This window comes from Apium graveolens, chromosome 3, assembly GCF_009905375.1.
Source record: "Apium graveolens cultivar Ventura chromosome 3, ASM990537v1, whole genome shotgun sequence".
Classification (NCBI taxonomy): Eukaryota; Viridiplantae; Streptophyta; class Magnoliopsida; order Apiales; family Apiaceae; genus Apium; species Apium graveolens.
Window position 1 is genome coordinate 294,761,615 of NC_133649.1, and position 18,661 is coordinate 294,780,275.

At 35.9% G+C, this 18,661-nt stretch overlaps 1 protein-coding gene and 1 pseudogene across 2 annotated transcripts; one reads left to right on the forward strand and one right to left on the reverse strand.

Annotated features, from left to right (window-relative positions):
- The first annotated feature begins 636 nt into the window (after positions 1-636).
- On the forward strand, positions 637-5,204 carry LOC141711154 (putative clathrin assembly protein At5g35200; annotated as a pseudogene).
- Positions 5,205-5,632: 428 nt separating this feature from the next.
- LOC141713638 (uncharacterized) lies at positions 5,633-18,225 on the reverse strand. 2 transcript variants are annotated; one of them, XM_074517142.1, is made up of 5 exons: positions 18,085-18,225; positions 16,039-16,913; positions 13,855-13,975; positions 7,468-7,527; positions 5,633-7,357 (listed from the first exon to the last, which is right to left on the reverse strand). In XM_074517142.1, the coding sequence occupies exons 2-5, from the start codon at positions 16,854-16,856 to the stop codon at positions 6,503-6,505; spliced, it is 1,854 nt and encodes a 617-aa protein (XP_074373243.1). In that variant the 5' UTR covers positions 16,857-16,913; positions 18,085-18,225; the 3' UTR covers positions 5,633-6,502. The 2 variants fall into 2 exon arrangements, with proteins under 2 accessions (XP_074373243.1, XP_074373244.1); XM_074517143.1 differs by having other exon boundaries at positions 16,039-16,916.
- Positions 18,226-18,661: the final 436 nt, after the last annotated feature.

The window sequence follows — 18,661 nt, forward strand, 5'->3', positions numbered from 1 at the left end:
CAGTTTAGATATTTGGAGTTTTAAAGTCAAATAGAAGGAATATGGGGAAAAAAACTACTCCAACATTATATTAGTGATTCGTTAAATCACTAAGATCCTTTAAGATCTTTTTTCAATTCCTTATCTTTACCTAACCTCTCTTCTCTTCTAACTTTTATTTTATAATATATATTTGAAAAAAGACTTTCTCTTTCTTCATTTTACGTAATAATGTTACTATTTAATGATTAATTATTATATAAGAAATGAATACAGGGAATGTTGTTGGAGTTGATAATAAGATGTCTTAAGTTACTAAGATCCAATATTTTATATTAAATTTAGGGAATAAACTAAGAAACGGTTGGAAATGCTCTAAACCAGTCCAATTAACCAAATTTTAACTTAAATCTACACCTATTATATAGTTAAAAAAATAATTAAAAAATAAATCATTAGAAAGTACATTTAGTTTATAATAATAATAATAATAATAATAATAATAATAATAATAATAATAATAATGATAATTTGAAAAATAATAAAATGTGTAAAATGGAGCCCGGATCTTGTGGGCCCGGTAATGAAGTATGTTCTCTCGTTCATGTTTGAATGTAAGGACCACTCCCATCTCTTTCCCCACATCATTTCCCTTGTTTCACTTTCATTTTCTCTTTCCAAATTTTGCATTCACCTGCAAATCATCTCCAAGACCAATATATAGTGTAATGTACTTTCCTAAATTTACATGCATGTAGCTATAATTTTTCGAGAATATGAGATGTTATGCATTTTTTTGTATTCATACGTTCTTATGTATTTCATGTTTAGTCGTAAAAGATATAGTTCTCGTTTGAACCTGACTCGTACATATGTGTCTAGACATACAATACGGTCCATAATTTTTCCCCATTAGTTATTTACGCATGTAATTGTTAAGTTTATAAAGAATTGAATGTCTGTGTTTGTAATGAACTCTAGCCTCTTTGTTTTTCGTGTTTTTGTTTCTCGTATTTAGGTGTAAAAGATAGGGTTCTCGTTTGAGCCTGACGCATAGATATGTGTCTAGACGTACTATATTCAATAATTTTTCCGCATTAGTTATTCAAGCATGTTAATTTTATAACGAATTGAATGTATGTGTTTGAAATTAACTCTAGCTTGTCTGTGTTAGAAAAATATATTATCCTGGAAATGTCCATTTTCTAAGAGCAAGTGCAACGCGGGGCTGCTTTGCTCATGGGGCCGCGTGAAATGGCTTGTCCAACCTTTTGTGACACTAGACAACATTGTGTACTTTAGATAGAAATGGTCCAGGGACGCCACGCCGGGTTTGGCCACTTGAAAACCAATTCAGTTTTTTATAATAAAACCTGTAAAAGCTGCTGCCACACTCTTGATTACTGAGTTCCGCAAGTGAATATAACGTTAATATTATCGTTGAAAATATTAATGTTGTAATATTAAAAAAATTAATCACTTTAATTTTATTATTAAAATTTGTATACTAATAAATTAAAATTAAAATCAAATAATAAAAACAATTATTAGATATATAATATAATAATAATACAAGAGTGCTACTACAAATGTGGGAAGTGGGCTTAACATTGGATAGATTGGGGTCACTTTTTTTATGGGGTCATTTCGGATGACGTGGCGGGGGGAATGCGTAAGTGTCCCCGGGAGAGTTGACCCCGAGGGCTGTGGATGCTCTAATACCTTGAGATTTCAGAGTAACTGGTTTCTTGACAGTCTGTACTGTGTGGACGAGTAAATAACTTTTCGGATGCATATCGTGCAGCTATAGGTCTCGAGGATACAATGTCAGGAGGGATGAAGCAAAGTGCCATCAGAAAAGCAGTGGGAGTTATAAAGGATAAAACCGCCGTCAGTCTGGCTAAAGTACACAGTGATTACAAGGTATATATACCTCGTAAATTTATTTTCGAGTTCTTTTACAAGATCGCTAAACATTCATGCTCAGAATGTTCTGATCCCTTTTTGCATTCTGCAGGAACTGGAAATCAACCTTGTCAAGGCAACAAATCATTATGAGCGCCCTGCGAAAGAGCAACATGTTAAAAGTAAGCTTAACTATGAACCGAGATGATGTTTCAAATTACGATATTCATAAATTTGTTTAGGGAACCTTATAGTTTTTTTCTGGTATCATTGTTGCAGCTGTCTTTGCTTTCATCTCGGGTATAAGGCCTCGTGCAGATATTGCTTACTGCATTCATGCTCTCTCGAGACGTTTATCAAAGACTCACAATTGGGCGGTATGAACTTCTCCTGAGCTATCATTACTGAGGAAGTCATTCTGCAGGTTGATCTTATTTTTACAATGTCTGTTAAGGTTGCTCTGAAAACTTTGATTCTTATTCATCGAGCTTTGAGGGAAGTGGATCCGACGTTCCAGGAAGAACTGATTAATTTCAGCAGCTACAAACGCCATATGCTCAATATGGCTAACTTCAAAGATGATTCTAGTCCAAATGGTATGTTAAAGTTTCATTCTTCTCCACTCCATTTTAGAAAAGGAAAGCTTCTTAAGAATAATAGTAACTTTTGCATTGATCTTCTGCTCAGCCTGGGACTATTCTGTTTGGGTTCGTAATTATGCTTTATTTCTAGAAGAACGTCTGGAATGCATGCGCGTGCTCAAATATGATGTTGAGATGGAATGCCCGGTACATTTTTTTCTGTGTGGTGTACCCTAAACCGAGCTCTGATACTATGTTAAGTAACCAGTCACACTAAAACCTTAAGGTGGTAGAGGAAGACCCGAACAAGATCTTATACTCTTTAACAGTGTAAACGCTACTATGTTAAGATCATAATTTGCAGTTGACAGTCAGACTAAAACATAATTACATTGGTGCAGAGAACTAGAGATCTCGATACTCCTGAGCTGCTTGATCATCTACCAGCATTGCAGCAGCTATTGTTCCGCATTATAGGCTGTCAGGTACTCTACTCTCGTTTAATGTTATCTGGCTATCGGCAAACCTTCAAATTAGTAACATCTTGGATAACTTCTTCTGTGCAGCCTCAAGGGGCAGGGTTCCAAAACAATGTCATTAAGTTAGCACTTTCCCTGGTTTGTAAACTTCACCAGTCTTTATGCTAATATCAGTTCTTTCCTCTTAAGAACTCGCCTATAAGATTTTAACTCGAGATGATTTGTTTCGTTTAACATAGGTTGCTTCAGAAAGCAGTAGAGTTCATAATGCTATAAAAGATGGCACAGATAATTTGGTTGAGAAGGTATGCTGTGACTTGGCCATTATGCTTTTCAAAGTTTAATACCTCATGAAAGAGTACTTACAGTGTCAATTTAATCAGTTCTTTAAAATGAAAAGGCATGATGCTCAGAAGGCTCTAGACATATATAGGAGGGCACTGAAACAGGTATTGTTGTAGAATTTGTTACCTGATTCCATTCATGAACGTTATTAGAAGATTCATGATATCACTTTATATCAGGCTGAGAGACTGTCGGAATTCAATGAGCTCTGTACAATCCTTGATGTTGGACGTGAAAGACTTCCAAGAATCGAGCAGGTTGGTAATCTTTGGGGTCATGTGTTGAGGTCTGGTGACTCGGGAAATTTTCTTATCGTTTAAGCCATTGTCTGTTGTTGTGTGTAATTTTTATGAAGCCTTCTGAAAAGTTCTTGCAAGCTATGGAAGAGTATGTAGGAGAGGCCCCTCGTAGTTCAATTGTTCGCAAGGATCTGGTATGTAGACGGTAGACCTCTGTTTTCAATTTTCTGATCTTGACAATATGGGACTTTTTCTGGAGAAAATCCTATAGAAATCTGTAATAAGTATTTTTTTTCTTGCAAAGCAGGAACTTGATGCTCCGAAAGAGATTGTAGCCATTGAGCATGAAAAGCACCAAGAGGAGGTGCAAGAGAAAAGGCCGCCTTCTCCATCTCCACCTAAACCTGAACCAGTTAAAGTGGAAGCTCCTGTTCAACCACCAGATCTGTTGGTAATCCTCATGATTCTTTTAGTCCTCCTATGAAGTACAATCTCTCTTTGAGGTAGAGAATTCAACCTTTTATATGCCTGCATTGTCTTTTTGTAGTGTCTGGATGATCCTTCTCCAGCGTTTTCTGCTTCAGATCAGAAGAATGCATCAGAATTGGCTATTGTTCCTGTCGGTAAGTTCCCTGAGAATTCAGGGTTGTCGAATTCATAAATTAAGTAACTTGTTGGTTGTTCTCAGAGTGTCCTGAAAGATCTACTAATGTGTTTAAGGCAATAAAGTTTAATTGCACATTCTGACTACAATTTTTTTTATAAGCTCGCCTGTGGTATGTGCAGAGAAGCATTCAACAACTACTAATCCAGACCTGGCAAAAATAACATCAAGCTGGGAATTGGCACTTGTTGCTGCTCTTGACCCTAACGAGAGCAATGCAGCTTCAAGCAAACTGGTAAAGAACATTCTTCCACAGTACACTTTCTGTTCTTGCATGAATCTTTTGTTTCAAAGTGATCTGTGCAATAGTCATGCATCTAAATTTGTTCACAGTAGTAGTCTTTCTAATGAAACGTTGCGTTTTTTATTAAAAGGCTGGAGATCAGGACAAGCTCAAACCAGATAACTTATATAATGATGCAATCAGAAGAAGCAACCAGAATGTGAGTTACAATCCATGGGAACAAACCTCACTAGCAAATCCTATGATGACGCAAACAACATACGTACCTTTTCATGCATCCAATACTCTAGCCGCGGAATCTACTGTCCAGCAACAGGCCTTATATGTTGCAGCAGCAAGCAGATGATGATGATGATGATGAACCCACAGCAACAGCCTTTTAACTCATTTGCTAACCAGTATGGTCCAGCTGCCCATCCCTACTGTTCCGATACGCCATTTCAGGCCTACAATGCATATACCAGCCTCATCTAACAACTGCATACAAAAGTAAATTTGTTTAAAGGGTATCATATCATATGTTGTGAAGTGCTCAGGATGATGATTATGCATGTAAAATAATAGAAAGGGAAGGCCCTCCAATTAGTATTATCTGTGTGTATTAAGGGCTAATAATAAGCTTGGGGACCAATTTCCAATCTGGTTCCTTGTTCTTCACATAAACAGTGTTCCCTTGTATTATTCACTTGTTTTTTTTATTGAGATAGAAAAAGGATCATGTATGATACTTTACTGTAATGAATAAAAAGTTGGTTCATGCTTGTTCTACTTTTCCGGGGGAGTTTTTTTGCTAGTCAAGAAGATTCACGCATCTTCGACAAGGTTCGAACCCTGAACATCCCGTAAAAGGGTATGAGGTGTTTTTTTGCTAGGTTAAGAAGATTCACGCATCTTCAACAAGGTTCAAACCTGAACATCCTGTAAAGGTACGAGAAAGATACCCCTGCTGCATCGAGAAATTAATTCTCTATGCTTCTTATTGGTAGTTATGTTGTAGATCAACTTGGTAAGAGACAGCTAAAAGCCTCTATCTTAAAATAAATCTTCGGATTTGTTAGTAATTTAGCCTATTGTAGAGACTAAAATGTGTTCTTTCCATAGGGTAAACTGGTTTGCATAAAACATTTTAACAGTGGCTTGAATGAAAACCAGACTTGGACAACACTGAAATCAAGTCCCCACATGCATAATGAAAAAAACCCAGCTGAAAATTATGCAAGAACTAGGAGGAACAACTACAAATACAAATCATATACATTTTACAACTTAAAATTTTTGGCAGAGAGCAGTTCTCCAAACAACCTCATGATGCAACATACAAGGAGGAAACCTAAGAACATACTTTTTAGTAAAAAAACAGATTGCCCCTAATCTTTCTTCAACGTCGAGGCCTCCAATCTGCTGTACCAGAAAACTGATACGGAGGTCTTATGTCCAATGAAGTGGTTTCCGGTCTTAAAGCTAAATTAGAGTTAATACCAGATAAATTGCTTGGACTGCTTTGTAAAGGTACAGGCCTTGGCAAGTTTGAAGAGAAAGAGACTGGAACCTGGACAGATGGATGCAACTGTTGGTAGGAAAATTGTGAGTGTACAGAAGGAGGTGGAGGAAGTATAACAGGTCGCGGAGGGGGTGGTGGTAGGATAACAGGTCGCGGCGGTGGTGGTGGAAGGATAACAGGTCGCGGCGGGGGAGGAGGAAGGATAACAGATTGTGGGATGACAGAAGACGTATTTGCGAAAGATGAGTTATGTAGTTTCTGAGGAATAGTCGTTGACGGGGGAGGAGGAAGGATAATAGATTGCTTGTATGGCTCTGGGGGGCACCACTCCGGCATGTCGTCATCGTCGTCATCATTTAGAAATCTGTTTTTGGTTAACAATGTACAAGAACTCTCGGTAGAGACCAAAGCAGCTGTAGGAGGCAACACTGTAGTTTTGTTTTGGACATTACATTGTTCTTCCCAGTTGTGCTTAGGAGAGTTCTCACAAACAACTTCCGGCGAAGCCTTTCCTTGAAAGGGAGCGGAATGATATGTAGAAAAGGGGATATCATTTACACTTTGGCTAGGAGCAGATACTGTAATGCACAGTCCCCATGGTTACTGACACTGAACCATCCTGTTTAAAATTCCCCCCGGGGATAAGCTTCATATCAAGCATAGAAGTACCTTTACTGAGTGCAGTGGAGGACCCACGCGCGACTCCAAAGTCATACTCAGGAAGATCATCTTCGTCAAAAATAGGCGAACACAATTTCTTCGCATTATACTGGACAGGAACCGAGGCATTTTGTTCTTGCCAGTTCACTTTAGATTGCTCTACTCCAGAAATAGCATGAAGAAATTCTTGAACTTTGAATAGGGTCCCACTGGAAGCCTGACATGGTCCAGGGGAAGGTACAGACATTTTTTGAGGGACTGAGATGTTGCTTGGAACCAAAGTAGTTGCTGGGATTGTATCAGCAGAGGAAGACTTTTTTATTTCAAGATGAACGTTACTTGACTCAATCTTCTTAATTTCATTACCAATTCCACCAGTACACTCAAGACTTGGAGTGGACACTGCTGTCACATGTTGAGTTGGCTTAGTTTGTTGACCTGCTTGTGTGGAATAAGATTTTTTCCCAGTAACTTGATTAGACAAAGATCCAGAAACAGATGTAGCATGTTGCTCTGATGAAGACTTACACTTGCTCTCCACTGTTTTAGAAACAGAATTTAAACAAACCTGGCTTTTACGCCATACCACACAACCAATCAAAGACTCCTGTTTGTCTTCAATAGCAGACATCCCCTTGAAGAAACCATATTTGGCAAGAATGGTAATAATGGTAGAACTACGAGGACATATGTAAAGGTCTGTGCCTGGTGAGAGCTGAGCATATCCTACCTTTTCTCCCTTTTTGTATCCATTTGAAACCTAAAAAAGATCAATAACGACTTATATTCTTATGTGCTTCAGAGGACAGTGAAATATCTACGCACTCCTTCAACAAGCCAACTCTACATTATAGCATCAAGATTCCTCACCTCTTTCATGCCCGCAAATTCAGATTCAGAAGATCCCTCTTTCCAGCAAAGTGATATAACCTGAATATAAATTTACAGTTACCACCCAGAAACAGAAAATGTATAGGAATAGATAGAGAATACAATGTGATAATTTTAGGTGTCCGGAAAGGCTGGAACCATAAAAATTGTGGGATCATATACAGTTTTGGTCCCAAACTAACAAGGACAAGGGCTCCATTTCTTACACTAACTCAATTCCTCGGTGCATTCGTCTATATTAAGGGATTATACATCATTTATCTTATATGAGGAGATTTTTACAATATCTATAATTCAGATGATAGTTCACATACCATCGTTTAACTATATCATGTGAGAAGGAGATACAACCGCTTGCAAACAAACAAACACTAAATCAAATCAGGACTCATGAAGATGAATAAAGCATGGCTCCATGGGCTTTATCAATATTTCATGCAGCTGCGTCGGAAACAATTTCCACAAAAATTATGACTAGTACAGGAAAAGAGGCTTGGTATAAGCTAAAAGATTTGTCTGAACTGAAGGTAACGCAAGAACAAAGAGGATGCAAGATTTAAATCTCAAAAGAGATTTTGAGACTTTAGCCATGGAAAAAAAAAAGCCGGATGCAAGATTTAAATCTCAAAAAGATTTTAAGACTTTAGCCATGAAAAAAAGACACCATGCAAGATTATTATGACAAATTGATGGATGTGTTGAATAAAATGCAGTTGATGGGAGAAGATCTACCCGATAGCAAAGTTGTAGAGAAGTTGTTTGTGAATTAGCCTGAAATATTCAAAGAAAAACTCTCATCTCTCGAAGATTCAAAATATACAAGTGAATTACCTTTATCTGAGCTAATAAATTTATTACAAGACCAAGAACAAAGGAGAGCAATATGAAACAAGGAAGCTAAAAATTTTGTTGAAGGAGCTTTATCCACAGACGAATCAAAAGCGAAAACAAGATTTTCTCACAGGGATTATTATAATAAGATTTGTTATGACAAAAATTTTTTTTTGCATAAAGGAAAGCCTTAATGCTTTAAATGCATCAGGTTCGGACATGCACAAAAGTATGGTAGAAACAAGACGGAAAAAAAATTCCAATAATACACAAATTAATGACAAAGAAGAATTGTTTTGATTTTAAAGAGATGTGCTCCAATATGTAAATTGGTGAGAAGTGCATCATCAAGGTGAGAAGTGCATAATCATGGTGAGAAGTGCACCAGAAGCAATCGTAGAGAGAAGTGCTCCATCAAAAATGATAATGCTCGGAAGTACATCAACGGATCAATGGTTCAATCAATTCTAGAACTTTGAATTAAGATGGAATGTTAGAATAAAATTTCAAAGTTCTAAATGGTTAGATCTTGATAATTATGATAAGTAAAATTAGTTCCACATATTAGGATGAATTAGTAGAGATAGCTATTGAAAATTTTCATGTCTTTTGGAAGTAGTAATCCAATACAATATTTTAGTGATGTGGGACAACGGGTCAAAAAGCCCAAAGAAAGTATTTGGGAGCAATATAATAGGCTTTGGAAGCCCAGTTTATTAGATTATTCTAGGATAGTTTTAGTTATTCTATTAGTTTTACTTTGATTAGGAAAGTAGATTATTATATATATAGTTTTGATCTTTGTAAATCAGGAGAGAATATTATTATTGAAATCGATAAGCGTTGTTTTCTGAAATCTCTTGAGAGAGTTTTCCACCCTAATCCTAAATCAGCCCCCATCCCCTATCAAGTGGTATCACAGTCACCGTTCCTTCACCCACCATCATCCACCGGCAACCCACCAGACAGCCACCATAAGCCACCGGCAACTACCACCAGCAACCGGCAGCATCCAGCAGCCACCAGCAGCCCCCAACAGCTACCAAACGCCATCATCACCCACCTTCCCAGTTACATATTACAACTTCTTTCGGAACCTTTGTCAAACACCTTCCAAGCAATCCCAAAAATCAGGGCACCACTTGTCTACTGCTTTTATTGAATTTCAGTTTATTCTTCCCCTAAACCAATTGCAGAACAACCCTTAGTTCCCCACAATGGTCAATGCTAGTGAAGTAAACAGTCGACTCGATAAAATATTGAAGAAAATACTGAGAGCTACAAAATTGAAGGTTTGACTTTAAGAGATGCGAGATGTGAAGGCATCACTAAAGTTCATTACTAATAGCCTTCAATAATTAACTGAATTTCAACCACAAACCGCAGCCTCAACCTCAATTGCGGTCTCAGCCTTATGTTCATGTCCCAGAACAGAGAACAAATATAGTGAAACTTGAAGTTGCTGAGTTTCGTGGAGATCAAGAACCGGATGTATTCCTAAATTGGCTACATAGCATTGACAACTTCTTTCGATGGTATAATCTAGTCGAGGATAAGAAAGTAGTTTTTATTTCTGCAATTTTAAGAGGAATTGCTCGTATTTGGTGGGAGCAATATCAGAGATCCGAGTATAAACATGTGGCAGGATGGGAAGACATGAGAGCTGCTTTGGTTCGTCAATTTAAGCCTGCAGACTATAAACAACGTGATTCACTTCAGTTTACTGAAGTTGTGCAAGGAAGCAAACCTGTTGTTGATTACACTCGACAATTTTATAATTTGGCAGCACAATCTGAGCCTTGGTATGAATATGTCCTTATTTCTATGTATCGTCGAGGCTTGCATCATGATATTTTAGGTAAAGTAGCCGGTAGTAGATAGTTTGTTTTTAAAGGATGTTATTCAAATTGCATATTTAGTTGAGGATGATCGGAAGAGGAGCTTTGGGATGAGTTCATTCTCTAACTCGCCGAGGAATACTTATGTTCTTTCAGATCCTAGTCAAGGCCAGCAAACGATTACCAGCATATATAATCGTGTTCCGGTACTCATCACAAGGTAGTAATACTAGCCAATGCTATAACTGTTAAGGAATTGGGCATAAGATGTCCGAGTGTCCTTCTCCTAGACAAAATTCACCTTTGAAAAGGAAAAAGAAAATCTTGATGATTTATACGTCGAGATGACTAAAGAAGACCTCAAAGCGGAGGAACATTTAGAGAAGGCATCTAATCTTGGGTTATGCAAGCAATGCAAGATGGTACAAATGATTCACATGTACGACGACAACAAATCTTTTACACTAGAGTTACATGTGCTCGTAAAATCTGTTCTCTCATCATTGATACTGGTATGCACAAATGTTTTAGCCGCGGATGCTGTTAAAAGGTTAGGCTTAACGACAGAGGTTCATCCAAGTCCTTATGATATATCTTGGATTAATGATACGAAGTTTCGGGTTTCAAGGAGGTGTTTGGTTAAATTTTCAACCAGGAAGTTTAATGATGCAGTTATGTGCGATGTTCTTCTATTGAAGCTTTGTAATATCATTTTGGGGCGTCCATGGCTTGTTGATCGAGAAGCTCATCATGTTGCACGTGCCAACACATGTACTGTTGTCAAGAATGGTCGTCGATTATACTCTTGCTAGTGACTGTTCTCATGTGCCAGTTATGCAACAGACTTTGGTGCTTTATCAATGCTCGGTGTGATTTTATTAACTCGACGGAGTCGAGTTCTTTTCAGCGGGGGAGAATTGATGCAGGACAGCGGGTCAAAAATCCCAAAAAAAATGTATTAGGGAGCAATATAATAGGCTTTGGAATCCCATTTATTAGATTATTCTAGGATAGGTTTAGTTATCTTATTAGTTTTACTTTAATTAGGAAAGTAGATTATATATATAGTTTTGATCTTTGTAAATCAGGAGAGAATATTATTATTATTGAAATTGATAAGCGTTGTATTCTGAAATCTCTTGAGAGAGTCTTCTACCCGTAACCCTAAATCATCTCCTATCCCCTATCAATTACCCTATAAAGAAAAGCTTAAATGTTTAGAATTTGATGATTGAGAGTAGTAAAATCTTTGTTTTGTTTTCTAATCTATGTTTATTTTTCAATAAAAACCAACAGATATGAAGCTTTGTAAAAACTAATAATTCAAACAATTAAGTATTATGCCAAATTTCTTAGTAGCTATTTAGGTGGGGATTATCATGCTATAGCTTTCCAACCAAACCTTTTTATTTGAAGCTTTCTTAACTGCTGTTGTTACATAATGGGTAATGGAGCAAACGTGTATACATGCTTGCATGCCAATATGGTCCACATTTCTTTTCGACTATAGCCAGACAAACATCTATAGATAAAGAAATATACATTTCCGACATACGAGTCACCAACATAGAAACATTAAGCAACTGTCCAAGTTATGAGGGTCTGTCAACGATCTTCAACATTCCATCAAAAGGAAAAAAAGTCTTAACAAGCAAAATCAGTCAACAATCTGACCAATAGCTTATTGATCCATTTTATCTCAGCCCCAGCTTAGCATTATTCAATGCAGAACTCGCATCATTTGGTAGGAGACTGAACAAACTGTGCTGTCTTTCATAACATATGCAAGGGAGGCATGAATTTGTCTACAAGAGGTATATGAAGCAAACAATGTTTTTCTCTGGAGTGAAAAAATAAAGAGAGAAGTTCAAGAACTAGCACAATTGTTTATGTTCTTTACGGGGTCTAGATTAGCTTGGTCATGAGATGGGTCTTTTGAGTTCTCCTCTGCATTATGTCTTGTCTGTCATAGGTACAAAGAGACAAAATTTCCTGTTCTCATGAAACTCTCCCTGTTAGTTTTGACTATACTAAGGTGGATTAATTTCTGATAGCAGGTCTTCAATGGTAGTATAGTATGGTGGTACTCGACCCACTGTCCGCCTGTCCCCGTGCTTCCTGATCTCATATACATATTTCTTCATCTATAAGATTAATTAAACTTATTACTGGTTATTGTTATAATTGGCTACTTAAACTATCTTCAGCTTGACAAAATCAAATTAAACTAGTTTTCTGTGCGAACTTAGATTTGTTACTTGGACTCAGGAAAGTATTCCACCACGGATGTGTCCAAGTGTCGAACTCGACAATATTTTGAAAAAAATGTACATGCTTTTGTCTAATAAGTGCCTAATTCCGAGTGTCAAGAGTCCGACACGGCCACGGGTACACGACGCAAAATGAAGAGTCCGAGTAACATAAGAATTTGGTACTGAAAATTTGGAAGTGTGAAAGATGTAGTGCATAGAATGCACTGATTTCATATGCTGGATATTAGACAATTTACTGAGATTCAACGGAATCTTTCCGTAGTTCCGATTTACATTATGAATAAAAACAATCACTAAAGCACGTCTTGTTACAAAGTAAACTCATAGGTAGTTTAGAAATTAAACAACCTAGTAGATGTTCGCTTATATACTCTTTATTAATAACTGAAACTTCTATCACCTATATATTTATGATAAATAATTTAAAATATAACATTACAGCTAAGTTCTAGAAAAAAATTACTGATATGATACATTTACTTAATCTAATTAAAACTATCATACAATATTGTAACTCAGTATAACATTAAAGTATCATATTAAATTTTATGACTATTATTTACTCAATCCCATAAAAAATATAAAACTGCTTTAACTTTTTTATTATTAAAAGATTTATCTATTCCTGCTAACAAAAACATTATTGTTTCATCTATTTATCCTTAAAAATCCATTACTATTTTTTTATATTTTTGAAAACCTGTTTTCAGTGGTGATTATAAAATCAAACTTTGATTAAAACCTATTTATTCATAATTTATTATTTAAATATATAAGTTTACTAAATTCAACCATCACAATATGTATCATGAGTATGATACATAACCAACATTAACCTAATTTTATTAATTTTTGAAACCCTTTTCTCAGTGTGGTATTACTTAAATTGATAAAATATATATACTAGCCCAGCCTTACATATGTTTAGTCTATGAGGCCTTTGTAAGGCTTAGTTTTGATATTTAACTTTATTCCTCCAAGCTATAGTTTGAATTTACTAGCAGGGGTGTCAACTCAATTCATCCGAGCTTATGCTAACTTCGTTTATATTTCATCTCTGAATATCTAGCATCTCTGAATTAAGAAGGCATCAACCGATATATATAAACGTCGCACGGGCACTAGAACATAATAAACAAAACCAATTAAAGTTTTGTATTAAAGAATAGGTAATCCGAAGGGAATCCCAAAATAAAGGCAAGACACTGGAGCAAATATCCTACAATTCAACAATGCAGCCAGTATTTTTTGGCTTTAATTATCGGTCAAAGATATAATGTGGTAAGAACATTTCATATTTAAGGTAAGTTCATGCAGTAAAAGTAAGGTTGTAGAGTGCAACAAAGATCGTTTCATTCTTCTTCATTTAGCAGTAAGCAGCATTAATAATATTTGTTTCCTAAACTATAGAGATAACATCTTACCATCAAGCCGCGGTTGCGTGAGCGAGGAAGATCTTGAATATACTTTTCAAAAGCCTCTAATCTTACTTTTCCTTTAACTTCAATGAATCCAGACCAGCTGGTGTCAGGTAACTTTTCACCACTACACATAAATTATTGTGAATAAAGTGAACAATTATACAATGAAGTTGTTTATTTCGTAGGAGGTCAAGTAAATGAAGTAGCAGGCGACTAAAACATATTGTCTAGAAACGCAATTTACATGGAAGCATGGGTTTTAAAAAAACATAACAGCAACTATCTATACAAGCAAAGTTGAACTACTACATTACATCGTGCACAGTGTAAGGAGCGAATAAAAAGGGTTCAACCAGGAAAAACCTAGAAGGCCAGAACCCAAGTACTAACGATTAATTAAAATGAGGACCAAAACAAGCTAATTTTTCTTATATATAAAGTGAATGAGCCTCGACGTGCATATTCTTTAATATAAGTATGTAAGTACACATCATGATGAACACAATTGTCTTCCATCACATTCATACGTGATACGGCTAGGATTAAAAAAAGCAGTGAAGGCATAATTTTCTGGAGGGAGTTAACACACAATATAGGTAATAGTATAATAAGATATGTGGAATTGATTACTTAAAAAATCTGGCAGAAGGAAAAGAGGAGACGGAGGAAAAAAAGTAGAAATCATCTGGATACACTTTGCAGTAATCACCCTCTTTAACGCATCCCTATAATGTAAGGTAGCCTGTCCTTGACCAGTTACATCTATTGCAGAAAACTTCTTTTCCTAATAACAGACCAAGTAATATACAGCACCCCTCCCTTCATCCTCTTGTTATCCTAAAACAGATCCCAATTTTCACCAATACTCTGTTTAAATGTTACAAGAACATCTTAACTGGCATTTAATTATCCTAATGATCAGCAGTCCCAATAATCTTATGTAATATGCTACTTTGATTCAATGTTATCGTTCAGAGTTCAGACAACCCAAAACTTATGCACATGCCACTCAACATTTATGCAACAGTCTTCACAGCATTGTGAAGGTTGCATCAAGCATCCATTAGAGGTAACTGAAAGCAATTTCCGTGAAACCCTGCCAGTAATGGGACAGAAAGTTTAATGACCTAATTTGTTTCCCCGAATGCCTTTTTCATTACGAAGAGACAATAGTAAGGATCTCAGCTTTGTTATAAGAACAACAGGTAAGTGGTGCACAAGGTAAAACCATAACTCTCTAACTTCTAGATTTTTTGCAATAGAAGAACAAATTGACAATGTTCAGATTCCTCTGCAAGGCACAAATACAGATGACACTATAGACTCCCACATAAAGAGAGTAAATATACTCAGGCTATTCCAAGGTAATAAAACTAGGCACAGGTTTGGTATATCCTGTTTCCAGAATACTTTACAATCCTAAGTTGCTATGAGCATGCAGTAAAAATTATAATTGACTTGACACTTGACAGATGCCTTCCAGATTAAGATAAAATGTACAATAACCTATACCTGAACCAAAAGAGTCTACCATAACCCCATTGCGCAAGGGAAGAACTTGATGATTTAAATAAATGACCCAAGGGTGCTTTACCACTAAACAAAACTAATCATAGGAAGAACATTTGTTTGTCCCCGGTCTCTTAATAATTAATATCTATCCAACAAGATTACATTGTGTCAGACAAACTAAATGTCTTCACTATATAAAAGGAGATACGAATTACTCTTTTTAACCACAAAATAAGTAATCTCCATGGTTCTCTTAAGAGCACGAAAATTCAAAACATTGTTCACTTCAAAGTTTGATATTCCCTCCTTCACAATAGAATTAGCCTTTTGATCAATCGACCCAACTTTGACTTAAGATGTAGAGTTTTCCTTGTATGGAGTACATTATATAAGTCATTGGAGTCATGATTATCAAATTATGTGGACTGGTTCGGAGTTCAAAGAGAGAAAGAAGAAATAATTATCCATATATGAAAGAAAATGCATTTGTGCTATTTAATGAAATATATCTAGTGAGGGATTGCATGCAACTCAATACAATTATAGCATTAAACAAAGCATAATATAAAGAGAGGAATGTGATTAATACTAAATGTATGTAGGTGTCTATATGTTGTATACATGTGGACAAGTATCAAATACAGAATTTGTTAATCAAAAAAGCATGTGGAAGACCTTTGAAAGAATGCAACTGCAGACACAGTCACGGAAGAACTTAGCTGAACCCGTCCGTCCCACAACTTGTTATTAACTGTGATCAATGAGTTTCCTGAAGATAATTTACTATTCTCATCTGCCTTAGAAGGACCTTCATCCTGAACAATTTTCTCGCCATCCCCAACCAAACTATCATGTCTACTTCCATTCTTTGACAAATTGTCATCTACTGAGGTGTTCTTCGACTTTTTCATCTCTGGTGATACAGCTTTATGTTGTGATCCGACGTGGTTTTGTTCGTTGTTTTCGTAACTCTTACCTAACATTGAGCCACAAAATTGTACCTCATTTTGCAGTGGTTTAAAATCTTCAGTTTGGCATGCCGGCGCTTGCTGAGTTAAGACAATGACATTTTCCCCCACAGGCATCGTAGTTGCAGAAGGAGCCTCCTTTTGACTTAAAGAAGCATTATTCGTTTTATCAGTTGCATTTCTCCGGGAGTCTACACCATTACTCGACCAAACTTCTGGGAAATCCCTCCCATAATTATCATTGTTTGCGTACTGCTGGCTGGAAGTTGCTTGTTCTGCAAATGATTCTACACCATTTTTACTCTCTTGCTCATTCACTCCTACTGGTGATCTAAACTCCTTAATATTTGATTCGCGAGTGAGGTCATTAGCTGCTAATTTCCTTTTTCCTGACAACCCATTAAAACTATCTACATGATCTCCTGAAGGTGGAATTACCTTACAATAGACATAATCTCCAAAACTCTTGTTAGAAGAAGTTTTCTGGTCAGATAAACGGAAATTCTCTTGTTTCTCATGCCACATCTTCACATGTAAAACTGCAACAGGCTTTCGCTGATCGTGGTGCTGCTTCGCCAAAAACTGCTAAAATAATAGACAATCAGAATTTTAAACACTGATCAGGTTGCTAGAAAGAAGCTTGGTAAGAATACAATACAAAAGAATTATATTACTAGAAGCTACCATCTGGAGAACTGGTCAACCCTGAATACTGAATAGAACACAAAACCAAAGATAACAAGTACAAAACACCTATACACTAGCAACCATTGCCTGCTGATCTCTATTAAGTATAGCAACGATAAAAAAACATAGTTTTATCTACCATTCGCATAATGGCTATTCTATCCAAAATTTGTTGAGAAAGCTATTACCTGTCAAAACAGGTTTCAGCCACTACTTTTCTTTTCCTCTAGTTTAGCCATTACTCTTTAGTTCTTTACAGAATCTCATTAAAATCTAGGAATCAACTTGACACATGTAATCATTTAAACCCTCATTACTCAATTGCTCTATTTGTCAAAGCTTTGACGAAGTAAACTAGCAAAATGTGGATCTTTTAACAGTTAAATTATCCGAAACTCCAATATCCAACTCCTTTATCTACATTTTCATCACTTCTCAGGTTCAATATCTCCTCCGAAACTCTAAAACCCAAATTATGGAATCTTCAACAAAAAGGTATTCGGAACTTGCAAGATTTGATACATTTTCTCAATTCAAAATCTATGCTTCGACCTTAAAAGTGTTACTCTCGACCATTTAAGGTATAAAGTAAACATAATCACAATGTTTCCTAATTGATCATACAATCAAATAGCACTACAGGTTAATTTAAAAAAAAACAATAACTCACTTGCCTCAATGTCTGCACTATTAAACTTCACTACCACATCTTAAAAAACCTCCGAAAGCCATAAAATACTAAACACGAAATCCGGGTGCACAAAAGTTCAAGTCTTGATTCAGTTCTTCCTCCAAATTTCTAAAACAATTACATTAAGTCAACCCCTAAAGGCTAAAACATGACAAATTGTAAATAAACATAGCATACCTACAAACATACAGCACCTCAAAAAATTCAATAAAAACCCCTAAAATCAAGATAAATTAAAAGACCCAAACAAGGCCTTAGCTAAAGATGCAAACTTTAACATCAAAAACCCTAAAACCCCAAGAAAGATTTGATACATAAACAGACATAAAAGGCATAAAGTTTGAATTTTAAAGAAATATAAGACAAAAGACAAACCTGGGTGTTTAAAATGCACTTAATCTTGAGTTGCCATTGTGTTGTGTTGTGTCTGTTGTTTAGATAAACACTTAAGTGAACTGTTCTGTCTGATTAAACACTGCTGCAACTAAGCAGAACTGAAGATGTTTTGTTAGCTGTTGTTGATGGGCCTTTTCGGGTTATGGGCTCACGCACTCACTACTTTTGGGCCTTCTTACCTTTCGCAATTTATATGTGTTTCCGAATATTTTTCCATTCTATTTACCAAACATTAATGCTATGTTCCAGAAATTTTAAAATTTTAAATATTAATGATATCTACCCTAAATTCGGGAACACAGCAAAATTTGGTTTATTGAAAATTCGATAGTTGGTTATTGGTCTACTCATTCAGGGGTCTAAGGTCAACACTAACATATTAATATATATAGATAAATGTTCCGCAGGATTTTAAACTAGTATTATTTATCTACTAAATGATAGTAGCTTATAATTCTTTTTATTTAATGTTTATTTAATAACATAAAATGATAAACTGAAAATCAAATCAAAATATATGTGATGTATGCAATTTTTTAAAATATTTTTATGAATT

Excerpts from the sequence above, each read along its gene's own strand:
- LOC141713638 (XM_074517142.1), bottom strand. The coding sequence starts at position 16,856 with ATGTGGCATGAGAAACAAGAGAATTTCCGTTTATCTGACCAGAAAACT. Across the intron at positions 13,976-16,038 it reads GCAGTTGCATTCTTTCAAAG|TGGTGAAAAGTTACCTGACA; the intron begins GTCTTCCACATG and ends ATTTATGTGTAG. Across the intron at positions 7,358-7,467 it reads AATTTGCGGGCATGAAAGAG|GTTTCAAATGGATACAAAAA; the intron begins GTGAGGAATCTT and ends GATCTTTTTTAG.